The sequence below is a fragment of the Filicampus tigris genome, chromosome 6 (genome assembly GCF_054856515.1).
Source record: "Filicampus tigris isolate MCC_2025a chromosome 6, RoL_Ftig_1.0, whole genome shotgun sequence".
NCBI classification, from domain to species: domain Eukaryota; kingdom Metazoa; phylum Chordata; class Actinopteri; order Syngnathiformes; family Syngnathidae; genus Filicampus; species Filicampus tigris.
The window spans coordinates 24,735,011-24,755,390 of record NC_141222.1 but is presented as its reverse complement, the minus strand read 5'-3'; the positions used below and the strand labels follow the sequence as shown (position 1 = coordinate 24,755,390).

Sequence of the window (20,380 nt, the reverse complement as noted above, 5' to 3'; positions counted from 1 at the left end):
ACAGACACAAAGACAAATGTAAATGCATTTATATAAGCGTGCATATAGCTTAGATGGTGGAAAACGTAGAGGCACATTAGTCGATGTCATATATTGCACATTAAACATGTCCTACCCTCTTTAGGTGGTTGTCACCTCGGTCGTCTGTGACAAAAATTCAAATGTGTGAAAGAATTTGAATGATTTGGTTGCAGGAGCAGAGACTCACACGAAGATAGGATATTTATTAAGAGTGACTGGAGCAAGAGCTTGGCTTTTTCTGCATATAAAGGTCATCCTCCGACTATCATTAAAGGTCAAACAAGGCACAGCTTTACCTCGTACATTGAAGGCGGCATCTCTGACTTGTTTGGCTTTGAAAACGTACACGTGTCGTTCAAGCAAACAGAACAGAAACAGTTACACCACTTATTTTGCATGAAAAAAAAAAAAAAGAGAACATTTTAAAACTGGACCCAGCACTTATTTGCATGAAAAAAAGAGAACATTTTAAAACTGGACCCTCACTGTCATTTTGAATAGAAAAATTAAGACACTTCACCTTGATAATCCACTACCTTCCAGAACCTTCATGAATGAAGGTCAGAACACAACAAAGCAAGTCGACATAAAGCAATAAACGACTATAAATATTTGTCTGAAACTTGACCAATTGTGGACAAAGCATACTTGACCACCTGACTACTTCTTGTAATGTCAATTCGAAGCAGCTGTGACAGTATCAACACAAAAACACAATATAAGAGATCTGACATTTAATGCAGTGATGTTTTGTGATTATGTCACAGAAACTCGACAACCAACCACAAATTAGTGAGAAAAGTCAGTTAGGGATTACTATTGGTCAAACACTGGAAAAAAAATAACTATAAAGATACCCTTTAAAGTCAAGACAAGATTCTTTGTTGTGATAAGAAGCAATCGGAGGTTAAGATACGTTTTTTTTGTGTCCATCGGGTTCACCAAAGCTAGTGGCTGCTGGCCAAGTTTTAAAGACCAAGAGAGACATTATCTCAACCGGATATTATGATATATAAATGAAATTCACTTTTAATAATATTCAACATGAATCACCATTCAATTTTTTTGATGCCTACTATGGCCTGCGGTGCAAAATTGACATTTGTGTAATTGCACCAAATACTGGTGTATGCTGGCTAATGTAGCGCGAGTACACTGTACTCGGTTGACATTAAGCCTAAATGATTCAAAATCAGGAATCTTCTGTGGCCACAGAAATGATCCCATAGCGCTCGAGAGGATACAGTGCACCTGGAAAGTATTCACAGCACTTTCAATTTTCCACATTCTATATTACAGCCTCATTCCAAAATTGCATTTTTTTCCCCCCTGAAAATTCAATACACAACACAACAAAGTGATTTTTTTTGGGGGGGTGGGGGTAAAATGTATTAATGCATTCAATCCCAAAGACATACATGTCTTTTCACAGTCCAGCCATTCAATCCCAGGAATTTGTTTTATATTTTTTTTCCAAACGTTACGGTAAAAGAGTGTCTAAAAATGCCTGGTACTTAATGAGTTAATCATTAAAAAAAAGTGACTATACCATTCCTACAGTGAAGCATGGCGGTGGCAGCATCATGATGTGGGGATTTTTTTCAGCAGTAGGAACTGGGAGACTAGTCAGGACTCAGGAATGAGGGAAAGATGAATGTAGTAATGTACAGAGACACCGTGGATGAAAACCTGCACCAGAGTGCTTAGTACCTCAGACTGGGGCGAAGCTTTACTTTCCAAAAGATGACCGTAAGCACACAGCCAACCCCAAAGGAGTGACTTCAGCACAACTCTGTGAGTCCAGACTTGAATCTGATTGAGCGTCTCTGGAGGGATCTAAAAATTGCTGTGCACTGACACGCCCCCCCCCCCCCCAAAAAAATGTTTGGGTTGATTTCCTCTTTCAATAAAAACTTTTAAGTGCTTCTGAGTTTTATCACAGGATAGAGCAGAACATGCTGCCACTGTGGCAACCGCTCTCCACAGTGGCGCTGATCCTGGTTGTCATGGAGATTCCCAGTCGTGAAGGGTACTGGGAGGAGGAGAGGCCCGAAGGTGAGCTAGCCGGTGGACGGGGGGGAGGGTTTTCCAGAACCCAAGGAGGGACAGATGTACAGCTATAAAAAAAAAAAAAAAAAAAAAAAAAAAAGAAGAGATAAAAAAAAAAACATTGGCTCAGTGCACATGCAGTGTTGGAGACAGTCTGGCACACCGTGGGTTGCCTAGATACCTGCTATTATGTCTTGAAATACTGTTGTTGCGTAACACACAGCTCTCATTGCCAGGGTCCAAGTATAAAAGGCTTTTTTTGCTATCTGGGTGGCCCTGGAACAGCTGGTTATCGGTGACCACCGCTTTTACTGGTCCAAGTATCGAGATGCCACAACCCAGTGCTGGTTGGACACGGTTGCGCAGCACCTGCAAATGACAAGTGGACGGTCATATCGTTGATGAAAATGTTTTGACAGATAATGTCAAAATATATGAATGCGACACCTTGACATCGCCGCATCCAGACACTTGGATCCCGTAGCCACAGTTTCCGACCACGTCGTTCTCCACCACCTGTCCGATCCCGGCGAAGTTGACGCCGTGGCCGTTGTTTTCGTATATACCGTTACTGCGAAGCTCCGCGCGGGAGTCTTTCTCCACTGTAACGCCCCCTCGTACGTTTGCAAGAACGCAGTTGGCAACCAGGCGGGTCAGATGACTGCTCTGTAGCAGGGCAATGCCATCGCCCCTGTTTCGGTTGACGAGGTTGGCATAAACATTGAGCGGCTCACTGGTTTTAACATACAGACCCACGGCTACGCAGAGGGCGAGAGAAATATGGGGAAAACATATAATATTGAAAATGGGAATTAAAAACAAAACGTACAAAGGATGTTTATTTACCTCCGTTGAAGCTCATGCAATTGCTCTCCACCAGCGCCACACTGATGGAGCGGCGTGCTGAGTGGCGTTCATCCTCACTGTCAAGGTCGCTCTCCCACGCAAAGAGTTCCCCTTCCTCATGTAAGTTCTCCTGCTCTTCCCTCCCGTCTTCTTCTACTATCCCCCTCCTGTCACCGCTGTCGTCCCCGCCGACCCCATCGTGTGCCAGCCAATTCCCCTCCCGGGCTTCTATGTTCTCTGGGTCCTTCCTGCAGAACACGGCCAGGCCGTACATGCAGTTGTGGGTGATGTAGTTTCCGAGGAGCTGCGGGAGGCTGGAGGACATAACCCACACGCCGCAGCCTTTGTTGCCTAACGAGTGAAAAGAACGAGAAAAAAACAAACCAAAAAAAAAACAATCAAACATCGAAACGGAGAGGACGGTGGCTGCTGATACTGACATCAAATCAGGGGATAACATACAGTAGACATGGTTCCCCTCAATGAGTCCCCGGCCACGCTCCCCCACCACAATGCCATCAGAGTACCCATGACAGATGTAGTTATTCCTCAGGACTGGGTCACCTCCTCTGCGGATGTCAACACCTCCCCACTGATTTTCCTTGATGACATTTTCTGGAATTGATCATAAAAAGTTGACTGAGTGCTTTATGTGTTTTCATTTGCCACACTGGGGGGAAGAAAAAAAATAAAATTAAATACACCCCAATGCTGGACTTACCCGTAACCATGCCTCTGCCATTCTCATTTATAGCAATTCCTGCTGCCTGCCCTTGGAAGATGTGGTTCCCACTAAGAGAGAGGGTGCACATGAAGGAAGGAACTAGAAATGTAATATAATAAAGTATTAATAATATAATGAAATAAAATTCACGGGAAGAGAAAACGCTTTGCAATAATCTATATTCACGGATAATGGACTGTTCATATACTCACTCTAAAAACAGTCGGGTTAAAAATAACACAATTTCGGGTCAAAAATGGACCGATGCACAACTTGGGTCAATTTGACCCAACTTTCTTGGTTGTTTAGTTTTGTGTAAAACAACCCCAAAAATGGTCTGTTTTGTACAAAACAATGCAAGAAAGAGATTTGTGTTTTGGTCCATTTTTGACCCAAAATTGTGTTATTTTCAACCCAACTGTTTTGAGAGCGCTGAATAAAAATAGAACATCGGAACAGAAGAGCGTCGTCATGAGCCGCTGAATGCTCGCTCGCTGTCGGGCGAAGGCATTTCCTGCCCCAAAAATATAAATATCCTCTCACTCGGTGTTACTCGGCAGTCCCAGCAGCAGGCGTAGGTGCACAACTTGGCCACATGGGCAAAACCGTCCTCGTTCTAAGTCAACCCCAGCAGCGGGTTCTACGTGGTGGGAATTTGCGGCGTATGCAAATAATCACAGATCTCGTGTGCGATGGAATAATTCCCCGTCCACCTTCAACATTGATAGCGTGACCCCGAAAATTGTTCAAAATCCTGCCCTTAAAAGTCACTATGTGCTTTTTGTGTATTTCTGGTCTTTGTGCGCCAATGTTTTCATACAGTAATGCTTTTTTTGTACAATGTGAGAACAAAGCAAATAATTAAATGCAATGTGGGATTGCACTTACCAGACAACAGGGTTCCCACTGAAGAGGATATACACGCCTGCTTCCTTGTTGTTATAGATCCGGTTGCTCCGAAGTGAGCCCTTTCCATTGCCAAGCACAACAACCCCAGAGCGCAAGCCACTGTGTATTCTGTTACACTAAGGGATTGAGGGAGAGAGAGGGGAAAAAAAAAAAAAAAAGAAGCACGGTGTAAAACAGGTCAGTTATAATTTAGAAACGAATGCAACCGACTTAATTTAATAATGAAACAAGGATTCCACTTGTCTTGAATGAAACTAAAAATTCACAATTGTGGTTCCTTCAGAAATTACACATACACAGCATATTTTCATAAACTAACAAACTATAATTCAAGAAAAATGTCCTACATTTTGTCAATTAATTTCATACATGAACTTTCAGGGTTGATTTTAAATTATTACTGTACGACTGTATGGAAGAAGGAAGGTCGAACAGCTGTTTGGGAATTTTTTATTTTATTACCCAATACTAATTGGGACCTTTTTTATTTTTTTTTTAACTCATGCACTCGATAAATACTGCATGTATAAAACAAATACTAAAACTAATAAAAAGTCAACTGAAACGAAGCATTTTCGGAAAAAAACCTAACCACTCTAAAAACGAATTACCGTACTACTAACTCAAATTGACAATTAAAAGTCAAAATGAAAATAAAAAGTAACTACTACGCTGAAAAATCTCAAACTGCAGTATGAAAACACTGCTGCATCAGCTCAAGGAATCCGTGTGACGGTTACCACAATGATGGGGTTTGCTCCTTTCCTGATGTCCAACCCGGCCTCCCCGTTTGAGTGGATGTCATTTTCAGCGATGAGGCCCTGAGCCGACAGCCGCAGGAACACGCCTGATGCTCTGCACTCACACACTTCGTTTCGCAGCATCACTATCTATAAGAGGTTGACAAGAGAGCTCGGTTGATTGGGTTCTCAGCTGCATCTATAAATGACCTTCCATTCGGCTCTAAATAGGAATATGAACGATAGAAGATCCAGGGGAACCTCTGAGGTTGAACACTCCATTAGATATACAATTTGCATGAAACTTCTGAGTTTAAAGTCGATTTTCTTTGGCTTTTTGCCTCAATCCTGATTATAACAACTGATGTATTTAAAAAAAAAAAAGGCAACTTTTTTCTTGATCAAGTATCATATGGACAGACGTGAGGCCATAAGCATTTGACAGATTAAGCTTTGCAGTTTTGAAAAAACATTTAATTTCCTTGCCCATGCCTCTTTTCTATTTCATCCACCGGTAAATTATAAATATGCTTAAGTATTGTTGAAAAACACAATATGTGTACTGTATATACTGCATTTGTATGGCTTGACGGCTCACGTCTGTCTCTGCTCGCCCATGGCACACAATTTTTAGTGTGTGTGTGCTGGGCATGTGTGCTTGTGTGCGTTTCTCTCCCTCCCACTCTCCATAAGACGATTGTCCTTGGCTAGCTCTAGCTGTCGATCAATGGCAAACTTGAAAGCAGGTATGTGGTTGGTTTGCCTGAGCAAATGCATGCAGCGTGAACGTTAAAAGTCCACGACTGAAATCAATACTATTGATGTATAACATTTTATTTAACACAATGACACAAATTGCGGACAAAGACGAAATTCCTCCTGACACGGATGACTTGCCCAACCGTGGAAAAAAAACCCCACATCAGCTGTCTATATTCAAATCTAGTTCTATATGGATTACTTTCTGCAATGGATTGTGTTTGATTTCAATGGTTCCCCTGAATCATGGCCATATTTACTATGGAGTTCTGGATGCATCTGACAGCATAGTTCAGACAGCGGAAAACGTTGCCCTCCAGTCGAGCTTGTCCGTAATTAGACATATGCACTCCTCCCTTCCCGTCCCTGAAGAGACAACGCCGGACGAGGCAGCCGAGAGTGGACGACACAAACATCTGAGCATCTGGGTCCCTCTCCAGTTCCTGCTGAAGGGTGAGGGGTTCCGGAGTCACGCATGGGGGATTTGGGGAGGAGGCGGATGGCAGAGAGCCATCTGCACGGGGCTTCAGTAAGTAGGCCAGTCCATGGTTGTCACATGGGATTTTATAATCCGGTGAAAGTGTGGTTTTGGTGATACCTCCCTCTTTGTTCCCACCATCCTCAACTTCACTCCATCCATCTACGATCACTGTGCCCTGATCATCTGCACCCAATCCATTTTCCTGCTTCCAGTCCTCCTTTTTAACAGTAGCATCGGAACAAGGTCCATCAGTGGAGTTCCCTCTGTGGGGGCCACCATTATTGCTCCCACACGGTGAAAATGTCCTGGCCAGGGCAGCCATATATTTACAAGCCCAGTTCTTTTCGGACACGGGTGAACCTTCCACGGTGACGGAAGCGGCATCGCTTCCAGAAAAGTCACAGCTGTCCAGTAGGCTGAGAGCCACACTGAGCAAATGTACAGAGCTGCCCTTCGAGAAGGAGCAAAAGCGTGCCTGGCAAGTCCCGGGCCCGCGGACTTGCAGTTGAGCTCCCTCAAAATTGCAGTTATCCAGTTGGACATGACCCCATGATGTCTACAACAAAGGGCGGAAAAGAAACACCAAATTACACATACACTATCACCAACTATTTCTTTAGAAATACCAGCATGATGCGTCATTTGTTTAAAAAAAAAAAAAAAAAAAAGTTTGATTGTGCCTATTCCTTATTCTTTTAACTAGAAAAGCACTAAGTTCAGACCTTTGCCAAGGCCTAACAATCATACATTAAATAAGTACAAAATAGTAGCAGAGACTCTCTAAAGATGCTAGTTTAGATTGTTTACACATACAAAGACTTGTTACTCCGACGAGCAATCAGCATTGCTGTGCATACAAGTACTTCCTGTACTCAAAACACAAACATTCAACTGCTGTTGACATACAAGTACTGTATGTACACACATTTGTAAGTGCAGTTATACACACTAAATGTGCATGTTTATATGTTGACTTTTTTTTCTTTGGCATACACTATATGAAATTGCCTATTGTGTTACAAATTAAGTCATGCAAGAACAAGGGACAAATATGTTTTTTTTTTTTTTTACTTTTTCCAACTTCCTTTTAAACATGTAATCTGTGTTTAACGATGACTAATAAGTGCTTTCTCTACTTTGAAATCGTTTTTACTTCGCAATATTTTTTATTACTTGTTTGTTCAATAAACAAGCAAAGTTACTCACCAATTACACAGTACTTGAGTAGTTTTTTTCCCACAGAACTTTTTCCACTCTTAAAATATTCAAGTAGCTACTTGAAGGACTACTGTTTACATTTACTTGAGTCATTATTCTAAAGCAGTGGTTATGGATTAAACTAAAAACTATCTCACCTTATAGACCACGGTGGAGAACCAGGGTGGCATGAAAACCAGATTACACAGCCTGGCAGTAGGGCACTGCTGTTCCATACACACCAAGAGGGCCACCTCACCCAGCCTGCCCAGTCCAACCAGCTCCACGGGCACCTTGAGGGCCACCTCAGCCTGCTCTTCATACACCCCCGGATGGAGAACCAATCGGTCATAAGGCCCCGCCACCCCAAGAGCTCCACGCAGGGTCTCAAACTCAAACCCAGGACCCACATGCCAAACCTTGCGGTCTTTCCGACGCCTGAATAAAAGGAGGCAGGCGGTCGGCTGATGCTCCGGTCCATTTTGAGTCCAGGTGCGGGTGGCCAGGGCGTGCTGCTTGAGGGCCTCCCTCCACGACGGGGGCTCCAGGTGAGGCTTACTGGGCCAGTTGGGGTGTCGGCACTCCGGGCAGCCGAGGCACAGCTGCCTCCAGCGGGTGTTATCAAGAGAGAGGACCAGCTCCCTCCAGGCGCGGCACACCTGGCAGCAGCGGCCCAGGTCGGCGAGAGGCAGGTAGGCTAAGATAACCCTCCACAGCTCCACTGGGAGGCTGCCCACCTCCATGACAGCAGGGCCGGGGGTGCTGCACAAGGAGACAACATACACACACACGCGCCAAACAACAGTGAACCGTTAGCCGTTACACAACAGCTGGCGTGAAAACGAAGGGAGGGACATTGTAGTTATTATGTTAAGAAAATAGACTTAACAAACCATGTACGGTACACTATTCCGTCAAATGCGCGTGACGCTAATCAATCGATTGAGCGAGTAGCCTAGCAAGCTAGTTAACAGTCAACCGCGCTAACTATAAAGTTAACATGTTCACGCAGATCCGTTACCAAGGTAAAGTCCTACCATTTTAATTTACCCGCTGTGCCTTGTTTAGACATCGAGTCAACACGACGAACTCACGGTTCGGAGCCGTCCGCCCTCATGATGCACAAGACTGCGACTTTCGTCCAGTTGCTTGTAGAGTTCAAAACAAAGCGTACAGGCAGGCTGCTGCGAAGTGCGAAAGCGCCATACTAGCGGAATTGGGAACATAACAGTCATTCCTTCTCCTTGGAAAGTCCGGATCGGGCTTTTGTCGCTTTCCCAAGACGAGTGAGTGTCACAAGACAGCAACCGTCGTCCTCCTCACATTCTGCCTCCCCTCCACACTGCTTATCAACAGGGTCGCTACTTGGGGGCTCAAGGCAAACGCAGTTATGGGGCCCGCCACACCCGTGTACTGTAAAGATTTTGAAAATTATTTATCCTCAAATAAAAAGTGTGAAGACAATTCTTTTATTTCTAGAGCTAGATAAAGTCATTAAAATCCTTGAAGATGAGATCATGAACAAGTCAATCACGTGAATGCATTGCCTGCAATTGATGAGAACATTAATCAACATTTTAAAACGGCAATTACAATTAAAAAAAACACCATCACATTTGTCAAAGTTGTCAATATTGCTTGACAGTAGTACTTAAGTAACAGGGAAAAAAACCCAAAACATTCCTCTCTGGCCCCATCTTGTGCCTCTACTTGGATTTTCAAGACAACACAGCACCCGAGGAAAAACAACCAATAAGAGATGCGTGACTGAGGCATCAATTATTTCTCATGCACTCACAGGCAGACTCATAATGGGCACACGCCAACAGGCTCGCGATGACCTATTTATTACCTTTGGTTTTTGGAGCTTTGCTGAAACTAAGGCGGAATATCCCCATCAGGAAAGTAAAAGAGTGTCAATATATTGTTTACCAACAACCGGGCATGAGACTAGAAAAAAAAAAGCAAAGAAACTACAAAAGAAGGAATTGGACAGATTATGAGACGAAAAAATATATATATATATAGACAAATAGACTGACTCGGATCTGGTGGGAGGGTTTCATGGCACGTTAAACGCTATTGGCTAGTGTCTGCTGGAATTCATCACCTCCACACTGTCTTGTGTTTTGTACAAGGACCAATTGTGCAGGTCAAACCTATAACAAGAATCTATCAGCATTATTGTGTGCTCAAACTGGAAGTTTAATCATCTTTTGAGACGCCAGAGATCAATACAATAATGATAAACAATCAATACATTTTACCCATCAATAACTGTAAACTATTTGTCATGCTCATATAAAATAAAAAAAACGGATAAACATATATTTCAAAGTGTTTTTATGATAATATTTAATAGTCATGATTTCATTTTCGTCCCTTTGAAGGTGACTCAGTTTGGCGGGTTGGCGGCGCCCGAGCGCTGAATTGCCACTGCATAAGCGTTGCCTTTCAGAGGTGGAGGGACCTGCCTGGACAGCCGAGAGAATTCTGAAGCAATGTGGAATTAGCAACATTTATGCTCAACAGGTAAATTCATCACCTCTTTTTGGATTTTTTTTTTTTTAATCCATTTTACATTCCCAAAAAATAAAGCTTCAAACCGAAAACATTTTGTGTTACAGGAACACTCCATTATGAATGTCATGCTATCAACGTAGCAGATGTGGCTAACGTCTTGTTTACAGTGCGTGTTACATACAGTGCAAGTTATTGAGGGGCGCGGCTTTGGGCAGAGACTCGGGTGGGGGAGGCATTAGTGGAGTGAGGCTGTATGCAAATCTTACTAGTTGTTAGTAGTTATAACACCGCCCACTCCCCCTGAAATGTAGTTTACCAGTTTAATACTTACATTTTCACATTAGTTCCACTTTTTAAATGAACGTTTTTTTTTAAATACTTGAACACTTTTCGGTGGAATACTTGATGCGGCCCAGGCACGCCCAGCGGCCCTCACATAAGATGAGTTTGAGACCTCTGATTTAACTGTATCAGTCAGAAGAAGGGTACATAAGAATTTCCAAGGCATGAAATATACCATGCAATACAGTGAAGAAAATGTGACCAAAAATTTGATGTAAAGATGAGAAGAAAACTAGTCAGAGAGGCTGACAGGAACATTGAAGGAGCTACAGCAGTTTATGAAAAGTACTGGCTGTTAACTACTGTAAGTGGGACAGCAATCACGTACCCTCTTCATAATTCTGCACTATGGGGTAGGACGACCTTTTCTTATAAAGAAAACCATTCAAGCCGAACTACATTTGGCAAAAACACACTTGAAATCTCAACACTTGTTGGAAAATGCATTACTGTCCGATGATATTAATTAACCCTTGTATGGTGTTCACGTGTCTGTGTGACCCGTGTTCAGTTTTTATTTAAAAAAAAAAATCAAATCTATTAATAGATGAACATTGTGACCTTTGAACATTGTGACCCAGCTTGAAATGTTATTGAACTAAACAGAGTCCCTGTTTGTTCTTCATTATGTTTTCTATATCTAGAATTTATTGTTGTTTCGTGGAGAGAGAGGGTTTTTTTTTTTGTTTGTTTTTGTTTTGTTTTGGAAAAGTTGGAAATTATAAATAAAAAATGTAAAAAAACAAACAAAACAAAAAAAAACCCAAATGATCCCTGGCATATCATATCATGGTGCTCTAACACTGTTATGGGATTTTCCTATACTGTACATAAACATATGTTGATTATTTTAACCGAGAATTATTTGCTTGTGTTGTTTTGAAAACCCCAAACTCTAGCGGGTCCACCAGACCCATCAACACTGGCTGAGAAACAAAAATACGAACTCCATGCAAGGGTTAAGGTAGAGCGTCTTGGCACTAATTCTAAAAGATATTAAGACACAAACACAGCACTGTTCATTACCAAAACACCATACCTACAATAAAGCATGTTGTTGGCAGAATCATGTCTGTTTTTCTTCAGCTGAAACCGGCGCTTATGCTGCATTCCAGGAAGTCTGATTTATCCCACTCGAATTGTACTAGTTTCGACCTCAAAGCGTTCGATGTGAATGTTAACAACAAAGGGGTCCGATTCCGATAAATTGTTTGTTGTTCTATTTCCTTTATTTACTTTGTATATAAATAAAGCAATATCAATATCTCATCTTCAAAGCATTTAATTAATTTCACCAAAAATGACTTTGTGCAGGAAGTTAACGGCATATGCTCACACAGTGAGTACAAATCACATTGTGTCACGTGAAGTTATTTGGAAAAACTAAATGAATGTACTTTGTAATAATAGATGCAGATAGATAAACATATATGTTTACAATCTTGTAAATTCTGTTTTGCCATGGTCAGTGTCTCCATGGGGGGTGGCGGGTAGTCAAAGCTGTTGGGAGACGTCAAATTGAATCCGGGGGATGAAGTCGGTGTCCTTCCCCCCCCCCGACTTTGCAATTCGGACCTTTAGTTCAAAGGGGCATTCCAGTGCACTTTTCCTGGTCGGTGATCGTAAAAGTCAGACTTCCCACCTTCCTCGAATGCAGCATTAGTCAAGGGGGAGATAAGGGGTAATTCCAAACACCTGTCAGTGCAAGCAAAAAGCCTTCAGGCTTCTTCGAGACAGCAGAAAAATAAAACCCTACTAGATTGTAGTTCACTTTTCAAAAGTTCAGATGTTCGAGTAACTAGAAAACGTTCTAGTAACAAGAACATCTGAACTTTCTTTGGGCTCAATCAGAACATCTTAAATGGTGACTCCAGTTATCATTATTTTGAATGCGATTGGTTGTTTATGAACAACAATCATCCCCGGTCAAAAGCGGGGGTGTGCGCACTTGTTCAACTACATTATTTTAGTTGCTTATTTTTACTTTCCCCTCCAGGAAAGATTTGTTTTTCATTTGAGTTGTACAGGTACATATTGTGTGCACACACATCACAGAGGTAAATAGGGAAAGGAAGTACACAGGTAGTTGGTAATGGCGGAAAACATTTTGAAATTATTTATCTTTGTCAGTTATCTATCTATCTATCTATATATCTATATATCTATATATCTATATATCTCTTTATATCTTAGAACAGCCGAGCTTTCTGACCAGAAGGTGGCAATGTCTATCCACTCAGCAGGCTTTTGGCTTTTGCATTGCTTCCTCATCCTTCTATTAATAGACCACAAGGTATGTGTTAGCTTCAACACAAGCCTGAACATATGTTGTTTATTAAATCGTGGGACTCACAAGTTGCAATGCGGTTGGATCTTTTATTGTGATAGTCAGTTGGTGACATCTACATGAATGGACAAAAATTCCCACATCACATTACTTCCCGGTAGAGTGAGAGCTGTTATAGCTGCAAAAGTGGGAATCGGGATACCAACACGGTCTATTTAAAAAAAAAAAAAAAAGGTATTATACCAAAACTATTGCTCACTTTGTGAAAATCACTGCGTGGTTGTGTTCTTTGGAGGGTTTCTAGTGCTTGTTAATCATTAGCCTTCTTCCTTGAACAATAAATTACACCAGCCATGGTCAACTTAAATGCTGGATTGGGCCACATTTTTTCATCTCTGCTACTGGGGGGCCACAAATAGGACCACACACTTCCTAACCAGAACAATACTATTGGACAAAATATGTGCATAAGTGCAAAATATGTGCCTTCGGTATATTTCATCTTTGATAATACATTTTTCAATGCATATAACAGATATACTATCCAAACCCAACAACAAAGGGCTTGAAGCAAACGGCAAATTACCCACAACTATATATTTTAGGGCTCTCTTGCATATAAGGACGGCACAAAGCTGCTGAAACCAACATTAAACTCATTTTGTAATTTTTTTTCACAAAAACAATTCCCTCAAAATTTGGAAGTACTATGTCTGTCCATCATATCATTCCAAATACGCAACATTTATTAGGCCTACTCATGTTGTAGTCAGGGCCATTGCTACCCCTTTGGGTGCCCTAAACTGAAAAGTCAGATGGTGCCCCCCAGACCGATACGGTATTACCGTTTTTCATGGCCTGAAATGTATATGTTGGGTGGGTGGGCGTTGGCTGACGGGTCGTGGATACGTACAGTTATGGTTACCTGTTAAAAACGTAGTTAGTAATGTAATCAAAGTGCCATAATACTAAATTAATGTAACATGAATATGTTGAATTACTTTTGGTTTACTCCAATACCAGGTATGTTGAACCCCCCCTCCTCCCTCTGTCCCCCCATGGTCAAAGTCTTGATGGTCATTTGAACTGTGTGATTGCTTTTTTTTCCCCCCAGTCTGATAAGAGTGTCCGCATGAAAATAACAACTGGAATCAAAACACCAAATTTAGATCTGCTGGACTGGGGTTCATTTATGTAATCTGTCTATGATTCCATGATTTATTTGTGGTTAATGATTTGGTATGAAATTAACAGATGGCATGCTATGTTTATGATCAAATTGGTGTTTGTGTTTTATGAATGCTTTTTTATTATTTCTTCACGTATTAGCTTAGATAGCCTATATGCACCTTAGCCTGACTTAAAGGGTATTGTAAATTATTTTTTAAATTAAATTTAGACTTATTTCTACACTTATACTAAACAATTTTGCCAATGTTGGGGTCTCTGATGTGTCGCTGTACTTTGGAATTAAACCTGTTTGTTACCTAAGGGGGAAAAACAATTCTTAAAAAAAGAGGTAATACTTTCAGAAATGATTGGAGAACAACAAAAACTTTGAATTGGAATTTTTAAAAAAAGATTCAGATTCTAGTAGTAGTACTTGTTAAATCTGTTGAGTAACCTGGAGTTGCACCAGTTACTTGTAACATATTTCACAGGAAACAGGTATGATGAACGATGCCTTGTTGAGATTTACTCAGTGCGTTGTATTCCATGAATAAACGTATTTGTCACGAAAATTGTACAAGTTCCAACAGGGCAATTTCCATTATTTAGATGGGTATGCCAGCACGTGAACCACTTCTCGGTAAAGCGACATGCGTCATCACAGCCTCAGCTGCAGAAATCCGGAGTCCGGGCGTGAAGGAGCTGCTGATACCGATCTTTTTGCGCACACCTGCCATGGACATCAGTCATTTTGGAACGGTACCGGGACTTCAGGTTTTTAGCAGTGGCCCGAAAACACTGCTCCACATTCCCTCCCTCAGCTTGGACAAGCGCCCTCGGCGGATCGACCGGCGTGACGCACCGGTCAGCTGGCGTCCCAGCCACCACCACCGCCACACCAACCGGCGGCCGCGACACGCGCCGTCAGGGGGCACCCGGCCTCGCGCAGGTGGTTCGGGTGGCATCGGCCGTCCTTCCCTTGCCCGCTCCTATAGTGAAAATAAATGCAGACACCATCTCTGGACAGACAGTTCCCGATATTGTCCTACTGTGCTACGCATGTCATAACAGTCGCAAATGGTGCTGTGAGGCAGAGTACGAGCATGGAAGGACAGAATGTTAAGCAAATATTGAACATCCAGCAAATGTTAAATCGCTCTGTTCAGTGCATTTTAAACACTCTAAAGAGCGACCACATGACATACAAAACAGCGTAAAGTGACTTCATTTTTGACCACCAAACATTACCTGGACCCTTAAATGTAAATTTGTTACAGCATTTGTTAAAGTCTTTTCTTAAATGTAAATGTGTTTTGGCTTTTAATTTGTTATCTTAAGTATAAATGTGTTTCTGATTTTGTGAATTTGTTTTCTTAAATGTAAATGCGGTTTGACTTTTGGGAATTTCTTTTCTTGCCCTGTGATTGGCTGGCAACCAATTCAGGGTGTCCCCCGCCTACTGCCCGAAGACAGCTGGGATTGGCTCCAGCGCGCCCCGCGACCATTGTGAGGAGAAGCGTTATAGAAAATGGATGGATGGATGAATTTCTTTTCTGAAATGTACATTTGTTTCAGCTTTTGTTAATGTGTTTACTTAAATGTAAATGTGTTTTGGCTTTTAATTTGTTTTCTCAAATGTAAATTTGTTTCGACTATTGTTAATTTGCAAAGCTGGGCATTTTACAAAAAAAATTGCAGTTCGTTTATCACCTTCCGCCTACAGCCGGGGTACCCTTCCAGCGTCCATTTATCCGCCATTTTGTCTGGCCGGACCAACTCGTAATTGCCTATAGGCCGGTCCGATTATCATTTTAAACGGGCTTCCGTTAGCGTTTGCGACTACCAAATTCGTCAAACTACCTACTATGCTAAGAGGAGACACATTTAGTCTGGCCGCGGTGAGGCTTTCGTTTCAAATATGTGGTGTGTGTGTGTGTGTGTGTGTGGGGGGGGGGGGGGGGGATTTTTTTTTTATATGAAGAACAAACATCCCTCAATAAGATTACAAATTTGAGTGAATTGATTTTTGTGAAAATAATTACAAAACGTGTTCTCGCACTTAATGTTGGTTTCTTGTTTAGCAGTTTTGTGCCATCCTTGAACTGTCATATGCAAGCGAGCCCTTTGCACTGGAAAAACAATACAGTATGTGGTTATTTTGTTGTTTGCGTCAAGCCCTATGTTGTTGGGTTAGGATATCTTGTAGTGTATCTTTTATCCATGCATTGAAAAATGTGTTTTCAAAAATGAAATATATTAAGAGCACGCATTTTGTCCAATAGCTTTTTTGTCATACATCTGCATGTGGCCCCCCAGTAGCAGTGATGAAAAACTGTGGCCCCGTCCAGTATTTAAGTTGCCCATATCTGGTATAATTTATCCTTCCAGAAAGAAGGCTAATGGTTAACAAGTGAAAGAGGTATTATGGAATGAAGAAACACCTCAAGAGCAGAACCACGCAAAACTATGAGCAATAGTTTTGGTACAAAAAAACAGGCCGAGTTGTTCATACCCCATACTGTGAAGCTATAACAGCTTTCACTCTACCAGTAAGACTTTGGAATGTGGGAATTTTTAATCCTTTCATGCAGATGTCACCAACTGACTGAAAATAAAAAAAAGATCCAATAGAATTCAAACATGCGTGTCCCACAATTTCATAAACAATATATGTTTGGGCTTGTTATGAACGTAACCAATACTTTATTGTCTCTTAAGGGTGAGGAAGTAATGTTGTGGCTAATACCATGCTTAGAAGATATATACATTGCCGCCTTCTGGTAAAAAAAAAAGTTCTTCTAAGATCCAATAGAGTACAGCTATGTACTGTAGAGTTGTTTTCCTTTGATTTTCTTACGTATAGTTGATATAAAAAGTCGACATAACCCAGGCTGTTCAAAGGCCAGGTTTTTGTGATGTATAAAAAAAACTGACAAAAATAAATAATTTCAAAGTGGCTCATGTTATGTCAAAATGTTTACCTGCATGTGTGTGCAATATATTCAGTCCAAATTGTCCAATTGCCAGCAAACTTGTCCAGGCACAATTCATCAGAAAGCTTTGCACAAACATGATCCCTGATTTCAATCAGGTGTGTTATAGCTAGAGAAACATCTAAAACAGGCCGGATAGGGGCTTCTGAGGACCAAACTTGGAGACCCCGAATGTAGTTGAAAATGTGTGCACATCCCATAATGACAGGGGATGGTTGTTCATAAATAACCAATCACATTCAAACTAATGTTAACTGGAGTCATCACACACCTGCCACCTCCAAGTTCAGGAAGTTCAGGCAACCTAGTCACTGGAATATCTGAACTTTTGAAAATCGCACTAGAATCTCATAGGCTGGTTAGCATCTTTTTACACGTGTGACTGATTGTTATTTAAAACATTGCCTATAAACGGTAAACAACAGTAACAGTTTCGATTCATTCCATTTTGATTATGTTGGGAAAAGTTTGAAAATTTGAAAACCAAGTTTGTTTTTTTTTACCTGTTTTTGCTTGACCTGTTTCACTGTATTATGGAGGCTCTCAGTATGGAATATTCAGTCTTTTTTTTTTTTTACATTCACAGCCCGCAAACGTTTTGCAAGACAAAGTGACTCTCAAAATGATTCATACCTTGGCAAAATTTTGTGATTTTTTTTTTTTCATATGCTGAAAGGGTATCTTCTGGCCTGAAATGACACAACAGTATATTTATCTATTTTTATGTTTGAAAATGTATTACCGGTAATATACTTGATCTTATTGGACAATTTGGACTGAATACAGTTTCTTCCACCTTTCTAAAGGATCCTCATCATTTCTTTGGAACCTTCTAATCAAACCTTCCTTTATTACACCAGATGAAAGAAAAAAAAAGTATGAATACAGTATGTGCACAGTATATACAGTACTTAATGATATCTTAGTCTTTTTATGTCATATCCAGCTAAGACGCACCCATTTTCACTATACTATAATGAAATTTAACAAGTTTTTATTCAGCCAGTGTATGACTCATATTGAGCACAATGTTGACATAAGATAGCGATTTCCCATGTATTATCATATTCTTAAGAACGGCTGTATGTGTACAGCTCATTAAATGACGTGAAATGCTAAAAGTCCGTGCATATGATTACGTTATGTTCAGCCGGCAAACCTGTCCAAGCACGAAATTAGACGTCACAAGGTTTTCAACACGTGGAATGCAAATAGGGCATCCTGCACAGCTGGAACCCCCGACTCAAAACTCCCAAGGACCATAAAAGGAGCATGACTCCTACTCTTCTCCAGAAATGCCCAGCGGCTGCTCATCAGCGTTTTGTTGAGCACGTCCTGACTTCCTCATGTTGGCTCACTCTGAGTCAAATTAAAAAAAAAAAAAAAAAAAAAGAAACAGTTGGCACATTATAAGTCTGTGGTTATTGTATAATATAATACGGTATTTTTCAGATCCCACACTGCACAATAAAGCTCCAGTATCCCTGTCAGTTTACCCCTCAAAGATAAAAAAAAAGAAAAAAATGAGAATGGAAACCAAACAATTAAGTTAGCTCTATGACTCATGTGTGATTTTTGTTCTAGCTTCTGGTCTTACCGTCATTTAAATCTTTGCATGCAGTATCGACTCCTTTTCCGGGCCACTTATCTAAATCCTGTTTGGATTGTACTTCACAAAGAGGCAATGTCAAGCTAAATAGAAAATAAATATAACAAAAGAATTAGGCAAATAATTATGCAAACCATGTGTACTGTTGTGAAACATCTTCCTTGCATGCTTAGTGCGCAATGGGCTGTTGTGGTGTTTCCAATCGTAGTATGCACTGGAGAAGTCATGCCGAGCCAGAGCAATTGCAGCTACAAAGACATTTTATGTTGTATAGTAGGATTAGGGCTGAAGCGGATCCTCGAGTAATTCGAGTACCATTTAAAGAAAAATGCTCGAGGCATTTTTTTTCTGCCTCGAGTACCTGCTTCATGGTCAGGAAGAAGAACCAAGCTAACCGCAGCCACACTTGTTCATGCTATACATGAGAGTAACGCGCCGTTAAGAAGGACAATTTCAAAATAAACCTTAGTTACCAAATAATATATGGACATCAGTGCCAAGGTGCGCTTTTGTTTTGTTTTTTTTAAGTTGTGTGTCGCGGCGCAAGGGCTGACTTGACTCGTTTTCCAGACTGTTTGGACGGGGCCGTTTATTGTCGTCACCCTGTGTTGCTTCCGACGACAACATTACAATGATGTCGTGAAATAATGTTCATTTGCTAATTACGGGCGCCAAAAAAAAGACTTGATTACGCTGACACTGTATTGTACAGTGCTAGCAGTGCTAGCCGCAATAGCCACGCTAGCAGGGCTGGCAGCGCTGAAGTTGTTGATATTAATAGACCTAAATGGCATGATGCTGAGAGCCCTGACACAGTTGCTGTTCCGACTGATCACTTTTTGATAAATCAGGTGTTTAAAGTTGAGTATAAAATATTGATTATCTAAAAATGAAAACCGGCTGTCCGTTTATTAAGTGGAAATGTGTTTTTTGGTCTTCTGTCTCTGTAACCAAGCAAAAAAAAAAAAGTCATTTTTATCCAAAAACCCGACTATTCAATTAGAATTTTCAGTAGGATATCCGAATACCAAAATATTAGATAGCTGCAGCCCTAATTAGCATTAGCATATGTTTCATTCTGGGCAAGGGTGGCAGACTGGCCTCACAGTTCAGAGGTCATTGGTTCAAATCTGCGCTCCAGCCTTACTTGGTGGAGTTTGGCGTTCTCTCCGTACTCCAGTTTCCTCCCACATTCCAAAAACACACATTGTAGGTGAACCGAAGAGTCTAAATTGTCTGTTAGGTATAAATGTGAGTGTGAATGGTTGTTTTTCTATATGTGCACTGTGATTGTCTGGTGACCAGTTCAGGGTGTACCCCTACCTCTCGCCCAAAGTCAGCCAGGCTATAGCTCCAGTGAGCCCCTGCTCGGATTTAGTGTGTTGCAAAATGTGATGCACCCAAGACGTTATTTTGCATGCAGAAACTAAAATGTCGTTAAAGACTTGAAAATAAATATATGCATCATTTTCAAAATTCAATCATCCAATATATCACACTTTTCAGCATGGGGAAAAAAAATCAAGTAAAAGGCAGAGAAAGAATGATGCATTTCCTTCAAATTCAGGCACATGCACGCACACACACACAATAATCCAGTATGTCGCAATTGTTCCTTAATTGTGCAATAGTAGACAATACAAAGTGGGTCTATGGGATAAGATAGCCACTATCTAATGGTGACTGCTTTGCAGACAAGATCTGTATTTGCATGTCGAAATACCAGAAGA

General features: G+C 41.1%; 1 protein-coding gene and 1 long non-coding RNA gene across 4 annotated transcripts; one reads left to right on the top strand and one right to left on the bottom strand.

Moving 5' to 3' along the window:
• Positions 1–204: 204 nt before the first annotated feature.
• fbxo10 (F-box protein 10) lies at positions 205–9,109 on the bottom strand. 3 transcript variants are annotated; one of them, XM_086033831.1, is made up of 11 exons: positions 8,764–9,109; positions 7,885–8,488; positions 6,309–7,085; positions 5,290–5,439; positions 4,529–4,665; positions 3,638–3,708; positions 3,379–3,531; positions 2,917–3,267; positions 2,518–2,828; positions 2,252–2,439; positions 205–2,138 (listed from the first exon to the last, which is right to left on the bottom strand). In XM_086033831.1, the coding sequence occupies exons 1-11, from the start codon at positions 8,796–8,798 to the stop codon at positions 1,958–1,960; spliced, it is 2,958 nt and encodes a 985-aa protein (XP_085889957.1). In that variant the 5' UTR covers positions 8,799–9,109; the 3' UTR covers positions 205–1,957. The 3 variants fall into 3 exon arrangements, with proteins under 3 accessions (XP_085889957.1, XP_085889959.1, XP_085889958.1); XM_086033833.1 differs by having other exon boundaries at positions 8,777–9,109; XM_086033832.1 differs by having other exon boundaries at positions 8,821–9,109.
• On the top strand, positions 8,015–11,702 carry LOC147146375 (uncharacterized). The gene is made up of 3 exons (XR_015087182.1): positions 8,015–8,418; positions 10,117–10,258; positions 10,354–11,702. It is a non-coding gene; the product is annotated as an uncharacterized LOC147146375 (long non-coding RNA).
• The last annotated feature ends 8,678 nt before the right edge of the window (positions 11,703–20,380 follow it).

What these genes read in the sequence shown, in the direction of transcription:
- fbxo10 (XM_086033831.1), bottom strand. Translation starts at nt 8,798, where the DNA reads ATGTCTAAACAAGGCACAGCGGGTAAATTAAAATG. An exon ending in ACAGCGGGTAAATTAAAATG is followed by an intron (nt 8,489 to 8,763) that starts GTAGGACTTTAC and finishes CTCCTTGTGCAG; the next exon opens with CACCCCCGGCCCTGCTGTCA. An exon ending in TTGCATGAGCTTCAACGGAG is followed by an intron (nt 2,829 to 2,916) that starts GTAAATAAACAT and finishes CCCTCTGCGTAG; the next exon opens with CCGTGGGTCTGTATGTTAAA.